The 25,423-nt window shown below is 40.2% G+C and overlaps 2 protein-coding genes across 2 annotated transcripts in view; one reads left to right on the top strand and one right to left on the bottom strand.

Moving 5' to 3' along the window:
• The window catches only part of dnajc2 (DnaJ (Hsp40) homolog, subfamily C, member 2), a 41,077-nt gene extending 32,489 nt beyond the window's left edge, over nt 1-8,588 (top strand). Inside the window, exons 12-17 of the mRNA XM_059987200.1 lie at nt 4,349-4,418; nt 5,376-5,557; nt 6,514-6,614; nt 6,845-6,955; nt 8,113-8,267; nt 8,454-8,588. Coding sequence (XP_059843183.1) covers nt 4,349-4,418; nt 5,376-5,557; nt 6,514-6,614; nt 6,845-6,955; nt 8,113-8,267; nt 8,454-8,525 — 691 coding nt within the window. The 3' untranslated portion in view covers nt 8,526-8,588. The remainder of the gene's footprint in view (nt 1-4,348; nt 4,419-5,375; nt 5,558-6,513; nt 6,615-6,844; nt 6,956-8,112; nt 8,268-8,453) is intronic.
• Nucleotides 8,548-24,724, bottom strand: pmpcb (peptidase, mitochondrial processing subunit beta). The gene is made up of 13 exons (XM_059987201.1): nt 24,599-24,724; nt 21,683-21,826; nt 19,925-20,011; nt 17,703-17,832; nt 17,196-17,394; nt 17,036-17,115; nt 16,263-16,375; nt 14,477-14,620; nt 13,631-13,791; nt 9,404-9,489; nt 9,239-9,327; nt 8,766-8,841; nt 8,548-8,684 (listed from the first exon to the last, which is right to left on the bottom strand). The coding sequence occupies exons 1-13, from the start codon at nt 24,677-24,679 to the stop codon at nt 8,623-8,625; spliced, it is 1,452 nt and encodes a 483-aa protein (XP_059843184.1). The 5' UTR covers nt 24,680-24,724; the 3' UTR covers nt 8,548-8,622.
• Nucleotides 24,725-25,423: the final 699 nt, after the last annotated feature.

Here is a 25,423-nt window from a genome sequence, read left to right on the forward strand (position 1 = left end):
GATGTGCAGGAGCATCAAGTTGGATCAGTCACTGGGATCGAATAAGATATATCCCAGGCTACTGTGGGAGGCGAGGGAGGAGATTGCTGATCCTCTGGTGATCTTTGCATCATCAGTGGGGACGGGAGAGGTTCTGGAGGATTGGAGGGTTGTGGATGTTGTTCCATTATTCAAGAAAGGGAGTAAAGATAGCCCAGGAAACTATAGACCAGTGAGTCTTACTTCAGTGGTTGGTAAGTTGATGGAGAAGATCCTGAGAGGCAGGATTTATGAACATTTGGAACGGCATAATATGATTAGGAATAGTCTGCAAGGCTTTGTGAAAGGCAAGTTGTGCCTTATGAGCCTAATTGAATTTTATGAGGATGTGATTAAACACATTGATGAAGGAAGAGCTGTAGATGTAGTGTATATGGATTTCAGCAAGGCATTTGACAGGGTACCCCATGTAAGGCTTACTGAGAAAGTAAGGAGGCATGGAATCCAAGGAGACATTGCTTTGTGGATCCAGAACTGGCTTGCCCACTGAAGGCAAAGAATAGTTGTAGACCGGTCATATTCTGCATGGAGGTCGGTCACCAGTGGAGTGCCTCAGGGATGGGTCGGTAAATTTGCTGATGACACAAAGGTTGGAGGTGTTGTGGATAGTGTGGAGGGTTGTCAGAGGTTACAGCGGGACATTGATAGGATGCAAACACTGGGCTGAGAAGTGGCAGATGGAGTTCAACCCAGATAAGTGTGAGGTGGTTCATTTCAGTAGGTCAAATATGATAGCAGAATATAGCATTGATGGTAAAACTCTTGGCAGTATGGAGGATCAGAGGGATCTTGGGGTCCGAGTCCATAGGGCACTCAAAGATGCTGTGCAGGTTGACTCTGTGGTTAAGAAGGCATACGGTGTATTGGCCATCATCAATCGTAGGATTAAGTTTAGGAGCCGAGAGGTAATGTTGCAGCAATATCGGACCCTGGTCAGACCCTACTTGGAGTACTGTGCTCAATTCTGGTCGCCTCACTTCAGGAAGGATGTGGAAGAAAGGGTGCAGAGGAGATTTACAAGGATGTTGCCTGGATTAGGGAGCGTGCCTTATGAGAATAGGTTGAGTAAACTCGGCCTTTTTCTCCTTGGAGCGAAGGAGAATGAGAGGTGACCTGACAGAGGTGTATAAAATGACGAGAGGCATTGATCGTGTGGACAGTCAGAGGCTTTTTCCTAGGGCTGAAATGGCTAGCACGAGAGGGCAGTTTTAAGGTGCTTGGAAGAAGGCACAGAAGAGATGTCAGGGGTTAAGTTTTTAACGCAGAGAATGATGAGTGTGTAGAATGGGCTGCCAGTGATGATGGTAGAGGCGGATACAATAGGGTCTTTTAAGAGACTCCTGGACAGGTACATGGAGCTCAGAAAAATAGAGGGCTATAGGTAACCCTAGGTAATTTCTAAGTTAAGGACGTGTTTGGCACTGCTTTGTGGGCCGAAGGACTTGTATTGTGCTGTAGGTTTTCTATGTTTCTATAGTATTTTTTCTTCTCTCTTTCTGTTCCCCCTCCATTTTTTCTAAAATAAATATAAATACGAATAAAAAATAATGATATTGAAGAGCAAACACGAGGAAATCTGCAAATGCTGGAAATTCAAACAACAACACACACAAAATGCTGGTGGAAGGGTCTCGGCCCGAAACGTCGACAGTGCTTCTCCCTATAGATGCTGCCTGGCCTGCTGTGTTCCACCAGCATTTAACCATAACCATATAACAATCACAGCACGGAAACAGGCCATCTTGGCCCTCCTAGTCCGTGCCGAACCCTTAATCTCACCTAGTCCCACCTACCCGCACTCAGCCCATAACCCTCCACTCCTTTCCTGTCCATATACCTATCCAATTTTACCTTAAATGACACAACTGAACTGGCCTCTACTACTTCTACAGGAAGCTCATTCCACACAGCTATCACTCTTTGAGTAAAGAAATACCCCCTCGTGTTTCCCTTAAACTTCTGCCCCCAACTCTCAAATCATGTCCTCTAGTTTGAATCTCCCCTACTCTCAATGGAAACAGCCTGTTCACGTCAACTCTATCTATCCCTCTCAAAATTTTAAATACCTCGAACAAATCCCCCCTCAACCTTCTACGCTCCAATGAATAGAGACCTAACTTGTTCAACCTTTCTCTGTAACTTAATTGCTGAAACCCAGGTAACATCCTAGTAAATCGTCTCTGCACTCTCTCTAATTTATTGATATCTTTCCTATAATGCACACAATATTCCAAATTTGGCCTTACCAATGCCTTGTACAACTTTAGCATTACATCCCAACTTCTGTACTCAATGCTTTGATTTATAAAGGCCAGCGTTCCAAAAGCCCTCTTCACCACCCTATCTACATGAGACTCCACTTTCAGGGAACTCTGCACAGTTATTCCTAGATCTCTCTGTTCCTCTGCATTCCTCAATGCCCTAACATTTACTCTGTATGTTCTATTTGGATTATTCCTGCCAAAATGTAGAACCTCACACTTCTCAGCATTAAACTCCATCTGCCAACGTTCAGCCCATTCTTCTAACCGGCATAAATCTCCCTGCAAGCTTTGAAAATCCACCTCATTATCCACAACACCTCCTACCTTAGTATCATCGGCATACTTACTAATCCAATTTACCACCCCATCATCCAGATCATTTATGTATATTACAAACAACATTGGGCCCAAAACAGATCCCTGAGGCACCCCGCTAGTCACCGGCCTCCATCCCGATAAACAATTATCCACCACTACTCTCTGGCATCTCCCATCTAGCCACTGTTGAATCCATTTTATTACTCCAGCATTAATACCTAACGACTGAACCTTCTTAACTAACCTTCCATGTGGAACTTTGTCAAAGGCTTTGCTGAAGTCCATATAGACTACATCCAGTGCCTTACCCTCGTCAACATTCCTCGTAACTTCTTCAAAAAATTCAATAAGGTTTGTCAAACATTCAATAAGGTTTGTGTGTGTTGTTATAATGATATTGAAACTGAGTTTATATCACAAACTCCATAATCTGATATGGAACATGGAGATTATGGCTTTGCAGCAACTAAATTAGCAAGCTGCAAAGCATTTAAATGAAAGCAAAAGAATCTAATAGAATTGCTTTGAGAGGAGGCATGTGTAGAAAACTTCAGAGTAATGAGCAGTGTAGCTAGGTAAATGCAAGCAAGCATAGTTTAAGAGTGAAAGGTGAAATATTTAAGAGCGCATGTGGTGAAAATGTGCAACGAGTTGTCAGCAGAAGTGGTAGATACAAGTTCAATTTCAACATTTAAGAGAAATTTGATAAATACATGGATGGGAAGGGTATGGAAGGCTTATGGTTTGTTGCTGCCTGATCTCTATTGTTTGTGCAATCCCCCCCCCCCTTCTAAACTTCATATCCTACATCTATATCCTTTCCCCTTTAACACCTTTTTTGAAATCAATTTCTTAGACAAGCTTTAAAAGGTTTCTTCCTTTGCTTGGAGTCGAACTTGATTGCATCTCTATATGGAGAATAATGATGCATCTTAAATGTTATATTACTCAAAATTTACTATTTATTTTGAAGAAAGCAATCTCGCGTGGTCCTACTACCTCTATAAGGTAATGCCGTGGACGTATCAGACATGTTTAGTACAACTTGGTTTTATTAGTATTCAAATTCTTTAAACATGCCACATAATTAATTTGCAATAATTTCAATTGATTCACTGTTATAATTCTTCACTTGTTAGATTAAATCACACAACTCGTGGCTTGGGCCATGTGAGATGAACTGGTCAGGCTCCCTCTTGGGTGGTAGACAGTTCTTCCTTCTGTGATAACTGTTCCCAGTGTTGTTGCTACTGATATTGATGTACCCTACCCAGGACGGTCATCTGAGAGTACATAAGAAATGTTTTTTACATTTACCATCTTTAATTTTAGTGACCTGTGCTCCCGCCGAGATTGAATGACCCTCTGCTGTCTTACATTCAGCAGTGGCTGAATTCGTGGTTCTACTTTTGTGTACTAGGTTGGAGGGTTCACATAAAGTTGATTTCTATTTTTAGAGTTCACATGAAGTGATTTCTTTTTTCATCATGGCCTGTGGTTTAACTGTTAGCCGCACAGCATTTGTTTCTCATAAATTGTTATATAGCATGTGCATAAAATTTTAAATTGTGGATTGAAACCAGGTAGGTGCTAACTTTGGTTTGTTATATTTCAGTTACTGTGTTATTTTTGCCTAAATGCACGTGGATGCATTGTTATGTTTTAGGAATGCAGATATTAGGATTTACTTTCCCAGTTTCAATGTTTTTTGTTTTCCTTTCTCCTAGCCTACAAACCTTAAATGAAGTACTTGCATCAAGTACAAGGGATGAAGGCCAAGTTGAAATTCAGAAACGGGTATGCTATAAAATGTATGTTGGGGTGATGCAAGAAAGACCAATCTTTTGTTGGCACATGGTCTGCAAATTTTGATTACATGACATGGGTTGCTTCAATGTCCTTGAGACTAAAATGACACTGAGATGTTATGTGATGTGGCACATTCTAGTCAGAACTCATATTGGTGTGTTTATTTACTCGCGTTCGTGCCTCGACTGTCACCATGGTTGTTGCCTCCTTGGATGCAGGTCATCAGATCCTGGAGACTTATTGCCCTTAAGTCCCACTAATTTCTACAATACTATTTTTTTATTCACAGTTAATTTCTTTGAGTTTGACTTTAATTTTTGATCTTTATTTCTCCATTATTTCCTGTCTCTTTCTGTGAGGACACACAAAATATTTGATTAAATTTCTTTGCTGGTACTTCATTTCCCAATGTAATTTACCTTGCCTCAGTCAAAAAAAAACATACACATTAACATAAGTGATCTACATATCTTGTCTGTTTTTAATCAACTAACTTACACTCAATCTACTTTCCCTTCCATCAACACTGTCTGGATCCTCTTGTTTAATTGGGGCTCTTACTTTTCTCTAATATTAGATCAAAGGGGAAGGCTTAAAATGATACCATCCTTAAGTTCTCTTGAGAGCTATCAATGATCCACTTTACTATTCCTGACCATTCCCCCACTTGCTGCTTTGTGTGAATTCTCCTCATAAAAATGTTTACAATTTCTATCAAATGAAATGACCCAAAGGCAAAATGATATGCTTGTAGTGGTATGGGTTATTTTCAAGTACTTGCAATTTCCAGTGCCTTTTCTTTGGTCACTTTATCCACATGAACATGATTACCCTGCTTTAAAAGCCAGTTTCCTTTAAGATGCACGGAGATAGCTGAAAAATGGGTATGGATATATAAAAGTTGATTGCTGGCACGTTGTTCTAATTTTAACTTTTTATTGGAAGATCCAAGAGGTGAATGCACAATTAGCAAAAGAAAAAGAGGAAGCAGAGGCACGCATGCGGCAGGCTACAAAAAGCTCAGATCATGTTGCAGGTTGTGGAGGAGGAAGCAAAGCCTGGCTTGAGGATGACTTGCAGCTCCTGATAAAGGGTGTAAATATCTTCCCTGCTGGAACTAATGCAAGGTAATACCTGGAAACTACTTGTAACTTATGTAATATTGCAACTTGTTGGGTGTGGCACTGGCAAAAGCCAGAATATAACCAAGTATTTTTGAGACAATTAAATTGCTTTTGATAGCATTATATCTGGTTGTAAAATTTCAAGTTAAAGGAAAAAAATCTTAAGCAACGTGTTTCTTTCTCACATTTCTTACATGTGGGTCGAGTCCTTGGGGGTGCTACTTGTTGGGTGGTGACCACAAATTCTCCTTTGGCAGCAGTATAAGATTAACAGATATACAAAAAATATGGAATGCAAGTAGGTTGATTCATTTGACCTTCATTTTTTTTTTCTTTTCCACTTCTGTACATCTCAGTTTCTATTCTGAACAGTATTAATAAGCATTACAGCTCTAACTATTCTGAGTCAAGGGAACTATTTGTTTTTCTTCTGGTTATTTTTCCACTTAATTTTCTCTGATTTTCTCCAATTGAATTTAGTCTTTTTTTTTTGCAAAGGTAGTAGCAATTCTCTAAAGACTTAATCAAATGTCCATTTCCAGAAAGAGTATGTGGACATTATCGTGTGTTGCATTTCAATCAGACTCATAGGATAAACTGTGTGCTGGAAACACCAAGTCAAGCACCATCTGTGGAAAGAGAATGTTTGACCTGAAACTTTAGTTGTTTTCGCATGTTGCCTGACCTGTGGAGATTTTCCAGCATTTAGTTCAGGTTACTAGTATTGCTGGTTTTGGATTGTTAGTATTCTAACTACAGTCTTATTAAAGCAAAGATTAAATGTTTAGGTTGGGTTACTTCATCAAAATGTCCCAGTTGGATAAGTGGATATTCATATCCCTTTAAAGTTTTTACTTCATTCCATTTAAAGAAAACACAAACAACAATTATCTTTAATGTTTTAATATCCAAATGTAGTAAGTAATTCACAGTTACATCAAACTGCACTTTCTTTTTAGATGGGAAGTAATTGCTAACTTTATCAATTCACATTCAACAAGTGGAATTAAAAGAACAGCCAAGGATGTAATCCAAAAAGCCAAGAATTTACAAAAACTTGGTAAGTGCTGAAACTTTTATTTAATCCTCACTTTGTGAACTGGATTGAAGAGGTTATTTTGAAGTATAAATTAAAAACCTACTTATATACTTTCACATAAATGACACCATTTATTAATTAACAGAAAATACTCAAATCATTTTTACATTCTTTAAAATTGGCTGTTTAGCTTTCTTATTCAAACTACTATCAGAAAATGTTAGTTTTTAATCATTCTATTCTTTCCACAGATCCTCAACAAAAAGATGAAATAAACAAGAAAGCATTTGAAAAATTCAATAAGGAACACAGTACAGCAGCTGCAACAGTGGATAAGGCAATTCCTTCAGAAAGATTTGAGGGTAAAAAAAATTAACATTTGTTTATACATGAGCATTTATTCAGATCTGTTCTCACTAACTTATACTCAAAAGAGATGGAATACATTCAGGGAAAAGAGGAAAAAGTGTACAGATTGGGTTGTCATCTTTACAGGTAGGACACAAACAGAACTTGGCACTGTCATTCATGAATTTTTTTTTAAAATCCTCTATTCATTTAGTTAAAATTGTTTTACTTCCCCAGAGCTGATGGTTTACAAATCCCACTGGTCCGCATATGGAATTTTAAAAATTAGTTTTGCAAATGTTGAAAACTTGTATTTTATGATAATTATATGTTTTCAAAGATTTGAACCAAAGAATGTGTAGTGTTGTCATTCTGTTTCTGTTTTGCCTATCAATTTCCATATTATATCCAATGCCATAACCATTCCACCTAAGTGATTGTAATTCTGGGCACCACTAATATTTAACTGCATTCAGTCCCTTACTGCTTCTGAAATTTCTCTTAGCTCAGTAGATCAGTGTCATATCTGTGAAACATAATTCATTTGTCTGGAAAGGGTGGTACCTTGGGCTCAAAGAAATTTCCACTAAAGCAAGAAGTCAGAGTTTAAATAAACTAATTCAGAGCAAAGAGCAAAAGAGCAGCAGTTGTTCATATTAATGACAGCAAAATTTGTACAAGTACAGTTTATAAACAGATGAGGCTACATTAACATTAGACACCTTGTGGCATTCAATATTGGAGAAACTTGGGCTGATTGGCTTGACCCACGTTTCTATTACGCACCATAAAATCTGTGCCTCATGAGGTACAGGTTGTCCTGATTTCTTAAAAAAAATCAACTAGCTAATATTTTTAAATGTGTTAGTATTAAGATCTTTTTACAAAAAAATAAAAGTTTCAAACATTCAGTGATTGGCTGGGACTGGGATTTGGACTTAACAAGCTGCAATTTTCTTTCAGCTGTAGCTTTTTACCAAGGAATGGCCATTGTCATTCTTACTGCTGACAAATCTATCAAGTTGTCCTGGAATCGTGTGTGTAGCCAGCTGTTATAAAGAATTAATTTAAAATTCAAATCTCACAAACAGTATTGCTGAAGTTCATTGAAGTGTTTAAGATAATTTGTATTTGTGGTTTTATATTTAACATTCACTTTGCTTCCTTATAGTGCCTGGTTGTGAAATTAACCCTTGGACAGCAGAAGAACAGAAGCTTTTGGAACAGGCATTAAAGACATATCCAGTTAACACACCTGAACGATGGGAGAAAATAGCAGCTACTGTTCCAGGAAGAACCAAGAAAGATTGCATGAAGAGATACAAGGTAAATATTTCTCACATCTGGAATGTTATAGCAGCCAGAGCCAAAATGAACAATGTATAATGAAATATAAATCAGTTCATATCTACAGACTGTTTTGGAACATGTACAGCTATAGGATTTTGTACTTTGCCTGATTTCAACATTTTGTCCTGCATTGTGAATTCTTTTGTTTTTTTTTAAAAATAGGAACTTGTTGAAATGGTTAAAGCGAAAAAAGCTGCACAAGACCAAGTCAATACTGCTAGACTGAAGAAATGAAATGATCCACAATCCCTTTTATCATTGTGCATGTGTTATTTGATAATAAAATAGTAAAATCCAGTCTGAATGTTTTGCTTTATTTCATAGAATAACATTATCTTAACCAGTACATTGCACTGCAAATTTTGTTGTAATCTGGAAGTTGTTCAACAGGACCTACAAAAAAAAATAATTTATTAGAGTTAGAAAGCCTTAATCAGCTGCAGACAAACAACACAATTTATGACATACACTTACCAATTGCAGCAATCGCAGGGGCCTTGTTATAGATATATCTGCTGCATACATCTCTTACTGTTTTGGCATCAACAGCCTAGTTCAAAAATGAAACAGATTTAAGACTAATTTATTCACATGTAGCAGATTAAGGTATACTTAGCTGAATGTGTTAATGGACCCAACATCCAAATTTAAAAATGGTCCTTTTTATACAGGTGTTCTCTCAGTTCCTCAAACTCTTCACATTTTGATTTTCTCTAACAGAGGTGTCATCGGTTACACACATCAAGAAGTGAGTTGAAAGATTTTTTTAAAAACTCCACCCCCCCCCCCCCCCCAAAATTATCCTGTACCTCAGTTTTGGGTAGTAACTTGTGAACTCTAATCCCAATCAACTTGTAATGCACAGATCACTTGTATAACAGGAGGACAGAAGAGTTATTTGGCATTCAAGCTTAATTGTTAAAGAAACTACCAGCATATGTACTCACTTCAATTCTAGCTTCAAGCTCGGGGAGTGGAATCCTTCTGTTGTAACATAACATTTGTCTGCCAATGTCTTCACAGATTGGTGTCGAACCTGGAAACAATGAATTCCCGGTGAATACCTACATACAAATAACTATTTCTGGAAAAAAACAATAAACTGTTCTTACCATCAAGCTGCAGTAACATGTTCGTTTTTAGCAGATTCTTTGCTCTTGCAATCTCTGTATCAGTAACACTTGTGCACAATCGCATCCTGAAAAAGAAAAACTGCTTTAGTATTTGCTAACAGCTTCCTGACTGTTTTCCAATTTAAAATCTCAAATTTAAACCTTGAAATGAGGCAGATGGGTTAAACCAAAATGTCTTTGTTTGTGAAGGATAAATGTGGCCATGCTCATTTAAGTGATTTTATTCTGCTGTAGTAAATTATAACCATATAATAATCACAGCACGGAAACAGACCATCTCGGCCCTCCTAGTCCGTGCTGAACTCTTAATCTCACCTAGTCCCACCTACCCGCACTCAGCCCATAAACCTGCACTCCTTTCCTGTCCATATACCTATCCAATTTTACCTTAAATGACACAACTGAACTGGCCTCTACTACTTCTACAGGAAGCTCATTCCACACAGCTATCACTCTGAGTAAAGAAATACCCCCTCGTGTTTCCCTTAAACTTCTGCCCCCTAACTCTCAAATCATGTCCGCTCGTTTGAATCTCCCCTACTCTCAATGGAAACAGCCTATTCACGTCAACTCTATCCCTCTCAAAATTTTAAATACCTCGATCAAATCCCCCCCTCAACCTTTTACGCTCCAATGAATAGAGACCTAACGTGTTCAACCTTTCTCTGTAACGTAAGTGCTGAAACCCAGGTAACATCCTAATAAATCGTCTCTGCACTCTCTAATTTATTGATATCTTTCCTATAATTCGGTGACCAGAACTGCACACAATATTCCAAATTTGGCCTTACCAATGCCTTGTACAATTTTAACATTACATCCCAACTTCTGTACTCAATGCTTTGATTTATAAAGGCCAGCGTTCCAAAAGCCTTCTTCACCACCCTATCTACATGAGACTCCACCTTCAGGGAACTATGCACAGTTATTCCTAGATCTCTCTGTTCCACTGCATTCCTCAATGCCCTACCATTTACTCTGTATGTTCTATTTGGATTATTCCTGCCAAAATGTAGAACCACACACTTCTCAGCATTAAACTCCATCTGCCAACGTTCAGCCCATTCTTCTAACTGGCATAAATCTCCCTGCAAGCTTTGAAAACCCACCTCATTATCCACAACACCTACCTTAGTATCATCGGCATACTTAACTAATCCAATTTACCACCCCATCATCCAGATCATTTATGTATATTACAAACAACATTGGGCCCAAAACAGATCCCTGAGGCACCCCGCTAGTCACCGGCCTCCATCCCAATAAACAATTATCTACCACTACTCTCTTGCATCTTCCATCTAGCCACTGTTGAATCCATTTTATTACTCCAGCATTAATACCTAACGACTGAACCTTCTTAACTAACCTTCCATGTGGAACTTTGGCAAAGGCTTTGCTGAAGTCCATATAGACTACATCCACTGCCTTACCCTCGTCAACATTCCTCGTAACTTCTTCAAAAAATTCAATAAGGTTTGTCAAACATGACCTTCCACGCACAAATCCATGCTGGCTACTCCTAATCAGATCCTGTCTATCCAGATAATTATAAATACTATATCTAAGAATACTTTCCATTAATTTACCCACCACTGATGTCAAACTGACAGGTGTACAATTGCTAGGCTTACTTCTAGAACCCTTTTTAAACAATGGAACCACATGAGCAATACGTCAATCCTCCGGCGCAATCCCCGTTTCTAATGACATCTTAAAGATCTCCGTCAGAGCTCCTGCTATTTCTACACAAACTTCCCTCAAGGTCCTGGGGAATATCCTGTCAGGACCCGGAGATTTATCCACTTTTAAGTTTCTTAAAAGCGCCAGTACTTCCACCTCTTTAATTGTCATAGGTTCCATAACTTCCTTACTTGTTTCCCACACCTTACACAAGTGAATACCGAAGAGAAGAAATCATTCAAAATCTCTCCCATCTCCCTCGGCTCCACACATAGCTGACCACTCTGATTCTCTAAGGGGCCAATTTTATCCCTCACTATCCTCTTGCTTTTAATATAACTGTAGAAACCTTTCGGATTTACTTTCACCTTATTTGCCAAACCAACCTCATATCTTCTTTTAGCTTTTCTAATCTCTTTAAGATTCCTTTTACATTCTTTATTCCTCGAGCAATTCCTTTACTCCATGCTGCCTATATCTATTGTAGACATCCCTCTTTTTCCGAACCAAATTACCAATATCCCTTGAAAACCATGGTGCTTTCAAACCTTTAACCTTTCCTTTCAACCTAACAGGAACATAAAGATTCTGTACCCTCATAATTTCACCCTTAAATGACCTCCATTTCTCTATTACATCCTTCCCATAAAACAACTTGACCCAATCCACTCTCTCTAAATCCCTTCGCATCTCCTCAAAGTTAGCCCTTCTCCAATCAAAAATCTCAACTCTAGGTCCTGTCCTGTCCTTCTCCATAATTATATTGAAGCTAATGCTATTGTGATCACTGGACCCAAAGTGCTCCCCAACACATACATCTGTCAGCTGACCTATCTATCGCATTCCCTAACAGGAGATCCAACACTGCCCCATCTCTAGTCGGTACTTCTATGTATTGTTGCAAAAAACTATCCTGCACACATTTCACAAACTCTAAACCATCCAGCCCTTTTACAGAATTAGCTTCCCAGTCTACGTGTGGAAAATTAAAATCTCCCACAATCACCACCTTGTGTTTACTACAAATATCTGCTATCTCCTTACACATTTGCTCTTCCAACTCACACTCCCCATTAGGTGGCCTATAATACACTCCTATCAGTGTTACTGCACCTTTCCCATTCCTCAATTCCACCCAAATAGCCTCCCTAGAGGAGCTCTCTAATCTATCCTTCCAAAGCACCGCCATAAGATTTTCTCGGACAAGCAATGCAACACCTCCTCCTCTGGCCCCTCCTACTCTATCACACCTGAAGCAACTAAATCCAGGAATATTTAGTTGCCAATCACACCCTTCCTGCAACCATGTTTCACCAATAGCTACAACATCATAATTCCAGGTATCAATCCATGCTTTAAGCTCATCCACCTTTCTTACAATGCTCCTAGCATTAAAATAGATACATTTAAGATACTCTCCACCTCCTCCTCTCTTTTCATCCCTATCAATGCATTCAAATTTATTATCCTTTTCTTTCTTCTCCCCTACATCTTTGGGCTGAGCGCATCCCTTCTCCATCACCTGCCTTTCCTCCCTCATACACTGTCTATTTACTTGCTCTACTGGTGAACTAACCTCCTCTCCCATAGTTTCCTCAAATTGATTCCCGCCCCCCCCCCATCTTACTAGTTTAAAGTCTGCCCTGTAGCCCTAGCAAACCTCCCCGCTAGGATATTGGTCCCCCCAGGATTCAAGTGTAACCCGTCCTTCTTGAATAGGTCACGCCTGCCCCAGAAGAGGTCCCAATGATCCAGAAACTTGAATCCCTGCCCCTTGCTCCAATCCCACAGCCACGCATTCATCCTCCACCTAATTCCATTCCTACTCTCACTGTCGCGTGGCACAGGCAGTAATCCCGAGATTACTACCTTTGCGGTCCTTCTTCTTAACTGCCTTCCTAACTCCCTATACTCTCGTTTCAGGACCTCTTCCCCTTTCCTACCTATGTCATTGGTACCTACATGTACCACGACCTCTGGCTCCTCACCCTCCCACTTCAGGATATCTTGGACGCGATCAGAAACGTCCCGAACCCTGGCACCAGGGAGGCAAATTACCATCCGGGACTCCCGATCACCTCCACAGAACCGCCTGTCTGAACCCCTGACTATCCCCTGTTACTATGGTCCTCTTTCTTCTATCCCTACCCTTCTGAGCTACAGGGCCGACCTCTGTGCCGGAGGCCCGGCCACTGTCACTCCCACCAGGTAGGCTGTCCCCCCCCCCAACAGTACTCAAACATGAGTACTTATTGTCAAGGGGTACAGCCACTGGGGTACTCTCTAGTACCTGCCTCTTCCCCTTATACAGTTCAGTGTTTATGTTCATCCTATTGCATAGTTATAATACCAACATATGATAAAGTAGCAGAATCTGATTCACAAATGATTCATCTAAAGTATATGGTTGAGCATTTCCCTGAAACTTAACTATTTGCTGTGCTGTCACAAGGCTGGTACTGTGAAGAATATGGTAATTTGTAATAATTCCTGGGTGTACAAAAGGTAAATATATACTCTTACCACTCTCTTTGAATAAAATGCAGCATCTCATCAATCGTGTTAGACTCGCAGACCATGTAGAGCCCCCAAAGACCAGTGTCTGTATAACAGGTGTTGAACGACTGGAAACTATGGCAGAGGTTACCCTGGCAAGCGATCTGTGCCAGTTTACTGAACAAATTCTGTTTTTTAAGAAAAATGTTTACAGGTCTAAGTGCTTCATAATATTGAAATAGTAACAGTAGAAAAAGATAAAAAGGATTTTTCTTAGCTTGGAAGGAAGCAAGATATTTAATGTCTAAAATGGTGTGACTAACTTTGTAGCTATGGTTACCTGTTACTTGTGGGTGGCCAAAAGCAGATAGCTAACTTGTTTGCAAACTAGCTTTGTATCAGAAACCAGAAGATGACAATTTTTTTTCATTTAGAGTCAAGTTGCTGGTGACTTGTAGGTCTGTCAGGGTCTATTCTACCTTGCACAATCAATGTCTTCAGAAAGGAAGTTATAAAATTTGTAGTACAACCTGATAGCAATCACACTATTTCCCAGTTTTAGAACTAATACTTGCTATGCCCCTTCTAAAGCTAGAATCAAAAACTGGTCTCAGGATGGACTGACCATTTAAGATCAGTGAAAAGAAAAATGCCTTCTTCAGTTTTCTGGATACTCACCTTGAGTATATTTAAGCAGAGATTAACAGTTTCTGGCCATTAAAGTAGATAGGAGGTTATAGGCTCAGCTACAATTTTATTAAGTTTTACATTTTCTTATTGTCAACTCAAATATCCATCAGACTTGTATATAAATTGCCATTAAGCTCTAAGCAAAACTATTTTCTAATGACTTTTGCATGCTAGTGTACTTACCACACCACCACCAAAAGAACGGTCCCAGTTACCAATTAGTGTGTTTGCCACCATGAGGGGAATGGTGTCTGCATGTGACCAGCCAGCCGCTTCAACAGCAATAGCAATGTGAGCCAATGGCATCTTATCATCTCTTACACGAATCTGTGAAACAATTAATTATCACAGTACAGTACTTCTCTGGAACATTTAGCAATAAGTTAAAATTAAATGAATCTTAAGTATGTTGTAATGTATAATAGCCCAATTAAAGGAATTGGTTCTCAGTTAATGCTGAAACTTAAATCAAGACTCTTGGAGCAACTTTTAGATGCATATACTTCAAACATTTTAGTTACATGTTACTTCTTTACCTGCTACATCCCACCTTGTACTGATTTGCAAACTTGGTACAATCTTTTTCAGAGCTGCCCAAGCACCTAAATTTTCTGTTCCTTCATCGTGACTAATAATACTAATTAGTTTTCCATGAAGATACAAACAATGGTAACAGTGGGGGAAAGCAAAGTGAAGTTGATGATATTTGCACCCTTCCTGGCCACAGGAGTGGTACCAGAGGACTGGAGGATAGTAAATGTTCTGTTGTTCAAGAAAGGTGATAGAAAAATCTACGGAATTATAGACCATTGAGTCTGTGCATCAAACAAACAGAGTATTCATGAGCACTTGGAGAAAGTCGTGTAAGAATCAGGTTTAACTTCACCAGTAATATGTTGTGAAATTTGATAACTTAAATTTTGTTAACTATCAGCAACAGTACAATGATAATATGGGAAAACATTTAATAAAATCAATTACAGTGAGCGTCTATATTTTAAATAAATTGAAAAGTGCAAAAACAAAAGATAATTTGGAAAAAAAGTAGTGAGGTGGTGTTCAATGTCCATTTAAGAATCGGATGACAGAGGGGAAGAATCTGTGTGTGTACCTTCAGGCTTCTTTATGTCCTGTGATGGGAACAGTGAAAGGAAGGCACATCCTGGGTGACGGGGGTCCTTAATAATAAACACTGCCCTTCTGAGATGCTGTTCAGAGGGGCAGGTCATGCCTCAAGCCTAACAGCCTTTTTTTGAGGAGGTGATAAAACAAACTAACGAAGGTAAAGTAGATGCGTATTTGGATTTCAGCAAGGCATTTGTAAGTTTCCCATGGTAAACTCATCCACAAAGTCATGAGGCATGGGTCCATTGAAACTTGGCTGAATGGATTTAGAATGGGCTTGCCCATGGAGGGTAGAAGGTGTAAGTCAAAGTGTATTCTGCCTGAAGGTCAATGGTCAGCAGAGTTCCCATGGATCTGTTCTGGGACCCCTACTCTGATGTTTAGAAATTACTTGGATGAGGAAATGATGAGGTGGGTTAGTAAGTTTGCAGATAACATGAAGGTTGGAGGTCTTTTAACTTAATGAGGTGCCAGAGGTTGATACAAGGACATTTAAGAGATTCTTAGGCACGTAAGAATGTGGATGTAAGAAAATGGAAGATTACAAGCCATGTAAGAGGGAAGGGCTAGATTGATCATGGAATAGGTTTATACTGAAGGGCCCATATTGAGCTCTACTTTTCTATGAAGAGGATTACGACCGCCCTGGTGACATCACATTGTGAAGTCATCAGATGGTTGCCACAGATCTCTTCAGAATATAAAGAGTCTAAAGTTAGAAATGTTTGGGCTTATTTGCAAAGAGACAATAAATGCAACCATTCATGTAAATGGATTTCAAATGGATCAATCACCCACATCTGCAGCATGGAACCTCTACAATGATGAGATCTGATGCACATACCTCACTTCCTGTGAATTTACATGGAGGCAGATCTGGCGTGATGTTACCTTCGTACGTACTTAAATTACCAAAGTGACGCTTTGCTAAGTCAACCAGTTTATCATGTCCTACACCTGGAAGATGGCATTGAAACTTTCCATCACTATAACAAAATGTACATCTACACTGACAGACAGCAATCATCTCAGTCCAACTAATTTCTGCACATTATAAAGCACATAATTAGGACAAGAATGAACCACAAGTTACACATATAGTTCAATTTTTTTAATTGAAAAAGGATTTAGCATTATTTCCTGACATATATGACATATAAACTCTTCTTGGGCTGTACCTGTACCCAGCTGGAAGCCCAAGAAGAATTTTTTGTCATTTTTTCATTATTGCTGAACCTAATTAGCTTCCCCCCCCCCCCATTTGCCCTTCCTTTTCACATATGTCTTTATGCAAGCAGACTAAGAACTCAGTGTTCGAGTTTTGCTCAGTTCCATCTTCTGCTGACATACCTACTTGTTTATAGCAGGGTCCCTTCATAGTTACACTGCAAGTTAATACTGATGTTTCCTCACATTGAGAGTATGATTTGTAACCCAATGGCACAAATCAGGGACTGAATATAGGCCATCTATACAGCAGAAATCCAACCAATTGGATTTTGTAGTATGTTTCAAAAACAAAATATAATGAACTTAATCCTTCAGGCTATTGCACCACAGCCTTGTTTACAAAAAGCACCATAATGCGTTAAAAGATTTGACTAAGAATATAATAACCTCCAGCAGCAGCCAATACCATTCTTGGTCCTTTGTAGTGCATTGTTATATATTCCACCAGGTCATTCCGAGATATAGATCTGTTATAAAAACAGTTACAGTCATCTTAAAATGAGAAAAATAAATAATCGTTACTTAAAAAATATATACAAATACATACTTGATATTTTCTGTAGGGCCTAAGATGGTACGACCTAATGCTGTGGACCGATAGGCTGTTGCATGTAGATAATCAAAGACAACTTCCTGAAGATTAGTTTCAACTTCTTGCATTTCCCTGAGGATAACACCTCGTTCACGTTCAATCTCAGCTGCTCCCAAAGTGCTATTCTGGATGATGTCTGCAAGAATTTCAACAGCTGTGTACAAAATATGATATACAAATGAAGATGTATTATTTTTAATTAGATTTTATGTCCCAATTCTCTTCACTACATCCTATGACTTATAATATATATTTAACAGTAGATAAATGATTACAATTTCTGTAAAATATAATACTAATTGCATTCACATTGAAAAAAAAGATTGCACATTGCCCTATGTTGCAGAGAGAAGGTCTCAAAATAAATTTAATTTACAAAACTACAGCTCCTTTCTAATTAATAGATCCTTTATGTTCTATGACAGCCAGGTTCAAAAGCCAATTAAACATTAATTGAATCACCTCTGGGCAAATCTTTAGAAAATGCTTTCGCATAATACACTGTTTGTTCTCTAGAAGTGTATGCATTTAAATGGGCACCCATGTTCTCAATTTCAAGCTCCAAGTCTAGCTGAGATCGTTTCTTTGTGCCCTGTAGGTGAAAGGAAATGAAAAAAACGTTTATTGAATTATAATGAAAGAACTAATATTCATTTTATCACTGAATTTACATTTGGCATTGAGCGGTCTACCAGCCTAAATGACACCATCCATGACATGCCTTGTTCTACTTCCAATAAAAGTCTTTAGCTCTCAACCATTTTCACCTACGTGATCAACCTTTCCATTACATAGTGAACCCAACTCCAACTATTCCAAACAGCCTCAATATCCATCACTGAATTGTACTCCTCCCTAGTACAAGTTTTTCCACACCTTTAGCCCACCCTTCCACTCTATCTTTATAGAACAATACAGCACAGTACAGGCCTTTCGGCCCAAAATGTTGTGCCATCCATCAAACTGTGCCTCCCATATAAAGCCCCACCTTAAATTCCTCCATATACCTGTCTAGTAGTATCTTAAATTTCACTAGTGTATCTGCCTCCACCACTGACTTGGCAGTGCATTCCACGCACCAACCATTCTCTGAGTAAAAAAACTTCCTCTAATATCCCCCTTGAACTTTCCACCCCTTACATTAAAGTTATGTCCTCTTGTACTGAGCAGTGGTGCCCTGGGGAAGAAGTGCTGGCTGTCCACTCTATCTATTCCTCTTAATATTTTCTATACCTCTATCATGTCTCCTCTCATTCTTCTTCTCCCCAGAGAGTAAAGCCCTAGCTCCCTTAATCTCTGATCATAATACAGACTCTCTAAACCAGGCAGCATCTTGGTAAATCTCCTCTGTACCCTTTCCAATGCTTCCACATCCTTCCTATAGTGAGGCAACCAGAACTGGATACAGTACTCCAAGTGTGGCCTAACCAGAGTTTTATAGAGCTGCATCATTACCCTGCAACTCTTAAACTCTATCCCTTGACTTATGAAAGCTAACACTCCATAAGCTTTCTTAACTACCCTATCTACCCGTGAGGCAACTTTCAGGGATCTGTGGACATGTACCCCCAGATCCCTCTGCTCCTCCACACTCCCAAGTATCCTGCCATTTACTTTGTACTCTGCCTTGGAGATTGTCCTTCCAAAGTGTACCTCACATTTCTCTGGGTTGAACTCCATCTGCCACTTCTCAGCCCACTTCTGCATCCTATCAATGTCTCTCTGCAATCTTCGACAATCCTCTACACTATCCACAACATTACCAACTTTTGTGTCGTCTGCAAATTTGCCAACCCAACCTTCTACCCCCACATCCAGGTAGTTAATAAAAATCAAGAAAATTAGAGGTCCCAGAACTGATCCTTGTGAGACACCACTAGTCACAACCCTCCAATCCGAATGTACTCCCTCCATCACGACCCACTGCTTTCTGCAGGCAAGCCAATTCTGAATCCACCTGGCCAAACTTCCCTGGATCCCATGCCTTCTGACTTTCTGAATAAGCCTACCATGTGGTACCTTGTCAAATGCCTTACTAAAATCCATGTAGATCACATCCATTGCACTACCCTCATCTATATGCCTGGTCACCTCCTCAAAGAACTCTAACAGGCTTGTTAGACATGATCTGCCCTTCACAAAGCCATGCTGACTGTTCCTGATCAGACTATGATTCTCTAAATGCCCATAAATTCTATCTCTAAGAATCTTTTCCAACAGCTTTCCCACCACAGATGTAAGGCTCTGGTCTATAATTACCCTGACTATCCCTACTACCTTTTTTGAACAAGGGGACAACAGTCATACTTCCTTGCATGTTCTTCCTTCCATCTTGCTAACCTAGATCAAAACCACAATCTCACCTCTACATGACAGCCTTCTTCCCAAATACCACCTCAAAACTTACCCATTTAACTAAACCACCAAGGTCTTCTCACCATTCCTATTAAATCTGCTTTAAGTATACCCAGTGACTTGGCCTCCACAGCCATCTGTGGCGATAAATTCCACAGATTCATCACCCTCTAGTTAAAGAATTTTTTCTTCATAAACAGATGTCCTGATCAGAGGCAGTGCTCTCTGGTCCTAGACGTTCCCACTATTGGTAATGTTCACTCTATCTAGGCCTCTCAAAAAGGTGTCATCACATTGAGAATTCGGATGGTAAATTCAGCCTCCCTTACTTTGAAGGCCATGTGCTCCAAGAAATGAGCTGTTCCATTGTTCTTTTCATTCTCGTAGCGACTCCCTGCATCGATCCACAATCCAACCTAAGGAAAGCAAAATAAATTAAGAACTAAAGCCAAACAATTTCCTCTTAGCAATATGTAAAAGGAAACACTGATGAGAACGCAAAGAGGAATTGCAGAGGAATGTTCCCAAATCTGGGAAGATATTCTATGCCTATGCATTAGCCAACAAACCAGAATTTTCACAGGCTGAAAATTAAAATATACGTAATCACATTTTTACGTAGTCATTTTTAGGTAAAGTGATGATCACTGGGATCAACTGTATGTGATAACAAATTGAGATTATCTGAATAGTCAGAATGACAAACCAGAATTAACACACTTCCAACAATGGCATGGCTTAGCAGTTTGTCTTGAACCGCATTTCCATAAATATTTTAACTTGTGCATAGAATATCAAAATTTGCTGGTGAAACTAATTGGCAACTTGACAAATTTGAGATTATAGTAGAATTCATTAGATTAAATCGTCAGGTTAAAGTAAATACAAAGTAAAATACGAAGGGGGAAGCTCCAATAAATAAATAGAAAAATCTTCTGATAACGAGTGAAGTGAGGAACAGCATGAGGCAAGAAGCTGATGCCCAGCTCATACACAGCACATACTTTGGCCTCAAACCACGATCTTGCCCGCTGCTGTGGTCCAGGTGAGGAAACGCTGGAGGTGGTGCATCTGGGGCTGGCCTCTTCTGTCAGTGCTGCCCTCCAGTGTTCGATCAGTGGAATGACAGGCTGGAGACTGTACCATCAATTTGTGGGACATGTTGCTCAGGATCTTGGACTATGGATGTGCTATTTTTGCATGACTATATATTTTTTCCTCACCATTTTGAATGCGTTGTGTATATTTTGCACCATGGCACCATCATTCGGCTATATCCATGTATGGTTGAATGAAATTAAGACCGTAAGACACAGGAGCAGAATTAGGCCATTCAGCCCAATGAGTGATCTGTCGTCATTCCATCGTGGCTAATCCCAGATCTCATTCAACCCCATACACCTGCCTTCTCGCCATAGCCTTTGAGGCCCTGATCGATCAGGAAACGATCAACTTACACCTAAAATATACCCATGGACTTGGCCTCCACTGTAGTCTGTGGCATAGCATTCCACAGATTGACTACTCACTGGCTTAAAAGAATTCCTCCTTACCTCTGTTCTAAAAGGTCGCCTCTCAATTTTGAGGCTGTGCGCTCTATTTCTGGATACCTCCACCACAGGAAACATCCTCTCCTCATCCACCCTATCTAGTCTTTTCAACTTTCGGTAGGTTTCAATGAGATCCCCACAAATGCTTCTAAATTCCAGTGAGTACAGGCCAAAAGCTGCCAAATGCTCCTCATATATTAACCCCTTCATTCTTGGAATCAGCATCGTGAATCTCCTCTAAACTCTCTCCAACGACAACACATCCCTTCTGAGATTATGGGGCCCAAAACTGTTATCAATAATCCAAGTGTGACCTGACTAGTGTCTTATAAAGGCTCAGTATTATCTCCTTGCTCTTACAGTCTATTGCAAGTACCCCTACCAAATGAACACCAAGACAATGTCTGGATTTTAATAGAAATAATCCAAGAGGAAGAAAACATTTGACAATTAGATCTTTTACATATACCACACATAAGAAAAAGGATATGTTCCTACATGTGAAACAGAAAGTCCACAAATCAGGCTCGTACTCACTGTACAAGTTGGGAGTCCAGAATCTTCTGATGTTACTCGGAGTCCGTTTTCCAGAATAGTTAATTTTGTTTCTGGTACATTCAGAATGACTTGTGCAGCTGTGGCTTGACTGGCCTGGAATCTCTTCCAACTGTTTAAGACAGTCTGAAACAATAGATGTAATCATCTATCTTAATTTATATAAAACAAATTAATCTGTGCAAAATATAATTACAAGAAAGGCTCTGATAATCCACTATGCAACCATTTGAAACCAGACATCAGGTGACATTTCCCACTCTCCTGAAATTTTCTGGACCTTCAGTTCCCATTCTGCCGCAGAACTCACCAAGGTCCCATTCCTGCATACCCTTGAATCACTGGAGATATTATAACATTTTTAACAATTTTCAAGTGTTGGGATAGTAAAAGGAAATTCTGTACAATAGTCCAGAAAATCTGCTAGTCCAATACCAAAATCTCAATGATGTCAGATTAGTAGAGTTTTTCTGACATTTTCCTAAATAATAACATATACTGTGCCCACATCACATCTATTTCTTCCAGAATACTGCAAATTGTCCCTCAACTCCTTATCACCCTTATTTTCCCTCCCCCCCCCCACCATTCATCTGTCCATCACCCACAATCTCCTTCCATTGGGTCCCTTTCCCGCCAGTATTTTGAGAAACTATGAGAAGAATGCCTAATATTCTGCCTGGTCAGTCTACAACTCAACGGTACTGTATAAACAATGAATTTTCCAGTTTCAGATAGACCACACACACTCATAATCGCTTCCTCTCTCCTTCTATTCCATCCAGTTTTTCTCAACCACAATCTTTCCAACTCCCCTGCTGCCAGAGTACTGTTCCCAGTTTTCTTCCCCTCCTTCACCTGGTTCTATCTACCGACCATCCACACACTTCACCAAATGAGCTGCCTATCCTAACTCCAAACCGGTCCCTCGTGTCTCTCATCCTCCCCTTATCTGGTTCCACATCACATTCCATCTGCAGCCCTTTGCTGCATCCACCTATCACCTCCCGGCCTCCGTCGCTATTTCCACCCATCTGCCAATCAGCCCTCCTCACTGGACCTACCCACTATATAGCAGTTCTTGCACCACTCCTTCTGCTAGTTTCTTTATACTGGCCATCTCCCCTCTACTCCTCCTGTTCACATGAAGTGTCTTGACCTGAAATCAAGGTCCATTTCCCTCTGCAGATGCTGCCTCCCAGCAGTTTGGACTGTGTCCAGATTTCAACATCTGCTGACTCTTACATTCCTAAAATTCTGTGAGCATTATTTATGCAATTGTCTCTAGTTTAAAAGAAAACCTCAGCCCCATTTATGAAGTTTTACTGCTGCATTTTCAACAATGGCATTCATACAACTACTGCAGTTATGTAACTGTGAAACTAGTTACTAATACTAGAAGCAAGCAGTATTTAATCATAATTATCTGAGTTGTCGAGGATAAGTTAGGAGACAACTCTCATGAACTGCCAGATTTCTATTTGGCAACTGCTGGTCGCACACAGAGTTATGGGTAGCAAGGCAGAGTGGCTCTGGTGATCATCAACATTGGATGCAGACCTCAAAAACGCTGTGGTGTCAGGTGAACTGTAGACAAGTAGACCCTATTACCACTCACCAATCTCCTTATCTGATGGCTGGGGTCTTTAAAATGCTTTCTTGCCACAGTGCTCTTTGTAGATGTGCTCAATAGAGGGGAGGGCTTTTCCTGAGGTGAACTGGGCTATATCCGCCACTTTCTGCAGCCTTTTTTCACTCTTGGGCACTAGTGTTTCTATAACAGGCCATGATGTAACCAGTCAAGATACCAGTCTGTACATGTATAGAAGTTCATCAAAGATTTCAGATGACATACTGAATCTGCACAAACCTCTAAGAAAGTAGAAGCGCTGATCTGCTGGTTAGACCAAAGGACCACAAGTCAGAGGAGCAGATTTCATCACGGCTGATATATTATCCCTGTCAACCCCATTCTCCCTGCAGCTTTACCAATCAAGAACCTATCAACCTCTGCTTTAAATACACCCAATGAGCTGGCTTCCACAGCTATCTGTGGCAATAAATTCCACAGGTTCACTATTCTCTAGCTAAAGGACATTCTTGCAGTCCTAGACTCTCACACTATTGGAAACATCCTTTCCACATTCACTCTAAGCCTTTCAATATTCAATAGGCTTCATTAAGAACCCCACCCCCACGTTATTCTTCTAAACTCCACTGCTGAGTGGTGTCACAACAACAAACTCACATAATGTCAGCAAGGGCAAGGAAATGATTGTGGATTTCAGGGAGGGGGACTGGGTGACACACATCAGTCTTCAGAGAGTCACCAATGGAAAAGGTGAACGAGTTCCTAGGCATTGACATTTAACCTGGGACCAACACAATGATGCAATCACAAAGGCACACCAGCGGCTCTACTTCATTTGGAGTTTCAGATTTGGTTTGTTACCAGAGACTTCTGTAAATTTCTATAGATGTAAAGTGGAAAGCATCCTGACCGACACGGAGGCTCCAATACACAGGATCCCAAGAGGCTGAGAGCGTTGTAGATTCAGCTAGTTCCATCAGCGCCACAACAATCCCCACCATCGAGAACATTCTCAAGAGGCGAGGTACCGGAGCCTGAAGACCCACTCTCAACGTTTTAGGAGCTTCTGCCCCTCGGCCATCCTATTTCTATTAACCCTACCTCGTTACTTTTCTATTTATTTTGTAAGTTATAGTAATTTTTATGCCACAAATTTCACGACAGAGATCAGTGATAATAAACCTGATTCTGAACACCTGCAGTCCCCCCAGGTATTACACCCCCTCCCGCATAAACTTCCTTCGCCGCAGCAAGTTTGCCAGCGGCTGAATCGAATGGCGAAAGCCCGGGGGCCAGCGTGGTCCTACCTGTGGCTTCCCGCCACGCCAGTCCGTCCGGAGGAGCCTCTGCCCCGCTGCCTGAACAGCCCGCCGCGCACACACCGCCATCTTCCCGCAACACTGCGCCCGCGCAGGCGCCGGAGCCCCGTGATGACGTCACCACCGTTACATCACACCGAGGGGTTCCAATCGATCGGAGACCCAATCGATCGAGCCTTCCTCCGGCGCGTTGATTGCAAAGTTCTGAAGCGCAGGAGTGCTTTTTGCTTGCTGCATGTCATCGCACGAAGTTTGAGGCATAAATGATCGAAGTGTATAACAATTTTGTAATATTATTTAGCTTTAGAAATGTTATTAATAATACTGTATACTGAACATACGAACCCTTTGGCCCACTATGTTGTGTCGATCGTTTAATCCATTCCAAGATCAATCTAACCCTTCCCTCCCACATTGCTCTCCCCTTTTCCTTTCATCCATGTGCCTATCTAAAGCTCCCAGTGTATCTGCCCTTACCACCACCAGCAGCTATGCTTCCATGCACTTACCCATTTGTGTAAAAGACAGAAACCACCCCCCCCATACTTTTCTCCAATCACCTTAAAATTACCTCTTCTCATATTAGCCATGACACCCTGGGTGAATGGCGCTGGTTGTCCACTCTACCTACGTCCTATATCATCTTTTACACCTCTTATCAAGTAATCTTTCATCCTCTATCGCTCTAAAGAGAAAAGCCCTAACTCGCTCAGGCCTTCCTCATAAAGACATGCTCCCAATCCAGGCAGCATCCTGGTAGATCCTCTCTGCTCCCTCTCTAATGCTTCTACATCCGTCCTATAATGAGGAGAT

The sequence above is a fragment of the Hypanus sabinus genome, chromosome 13, assembly GCF_030144855.1.
Source record: "Hypanus sabinus isolate sHypSab1 chromosome 13, sHypSab1.hap1, whole genome shotgun sequence".
NCBI lineage: Eukaryota > Metazoa > Chordata > Chondrichthyes > Myliobatiformes > Dasyatidae > Hypanus > Hypanus sabinus.

Bases quoted from the DNA above. Each gene is read 5' to 3' on its own strand.
- pmpcb (XM_059987201.1), bottom strand. From the start codon at position 24,679: ATGGCGGTGTGTGCGCGGCGGGCTGTTCAGGCAGCGGGGCAGAGGCTC. The intron at 21,827-24,598 runs GTAGGACCACGC...CTATTGTTTCAG, and splicing joins GGCGTGGCGGGAAGCCACAG to ACTGTCTTAAACAGTTGGAA. The intron at 17,116-17,195 runs GTATGTATTTGT...TTTTTATAACAG, and splicing joins GGCCCTACAGAAAATATCAA to ATCTATATCTCGGAATGACC.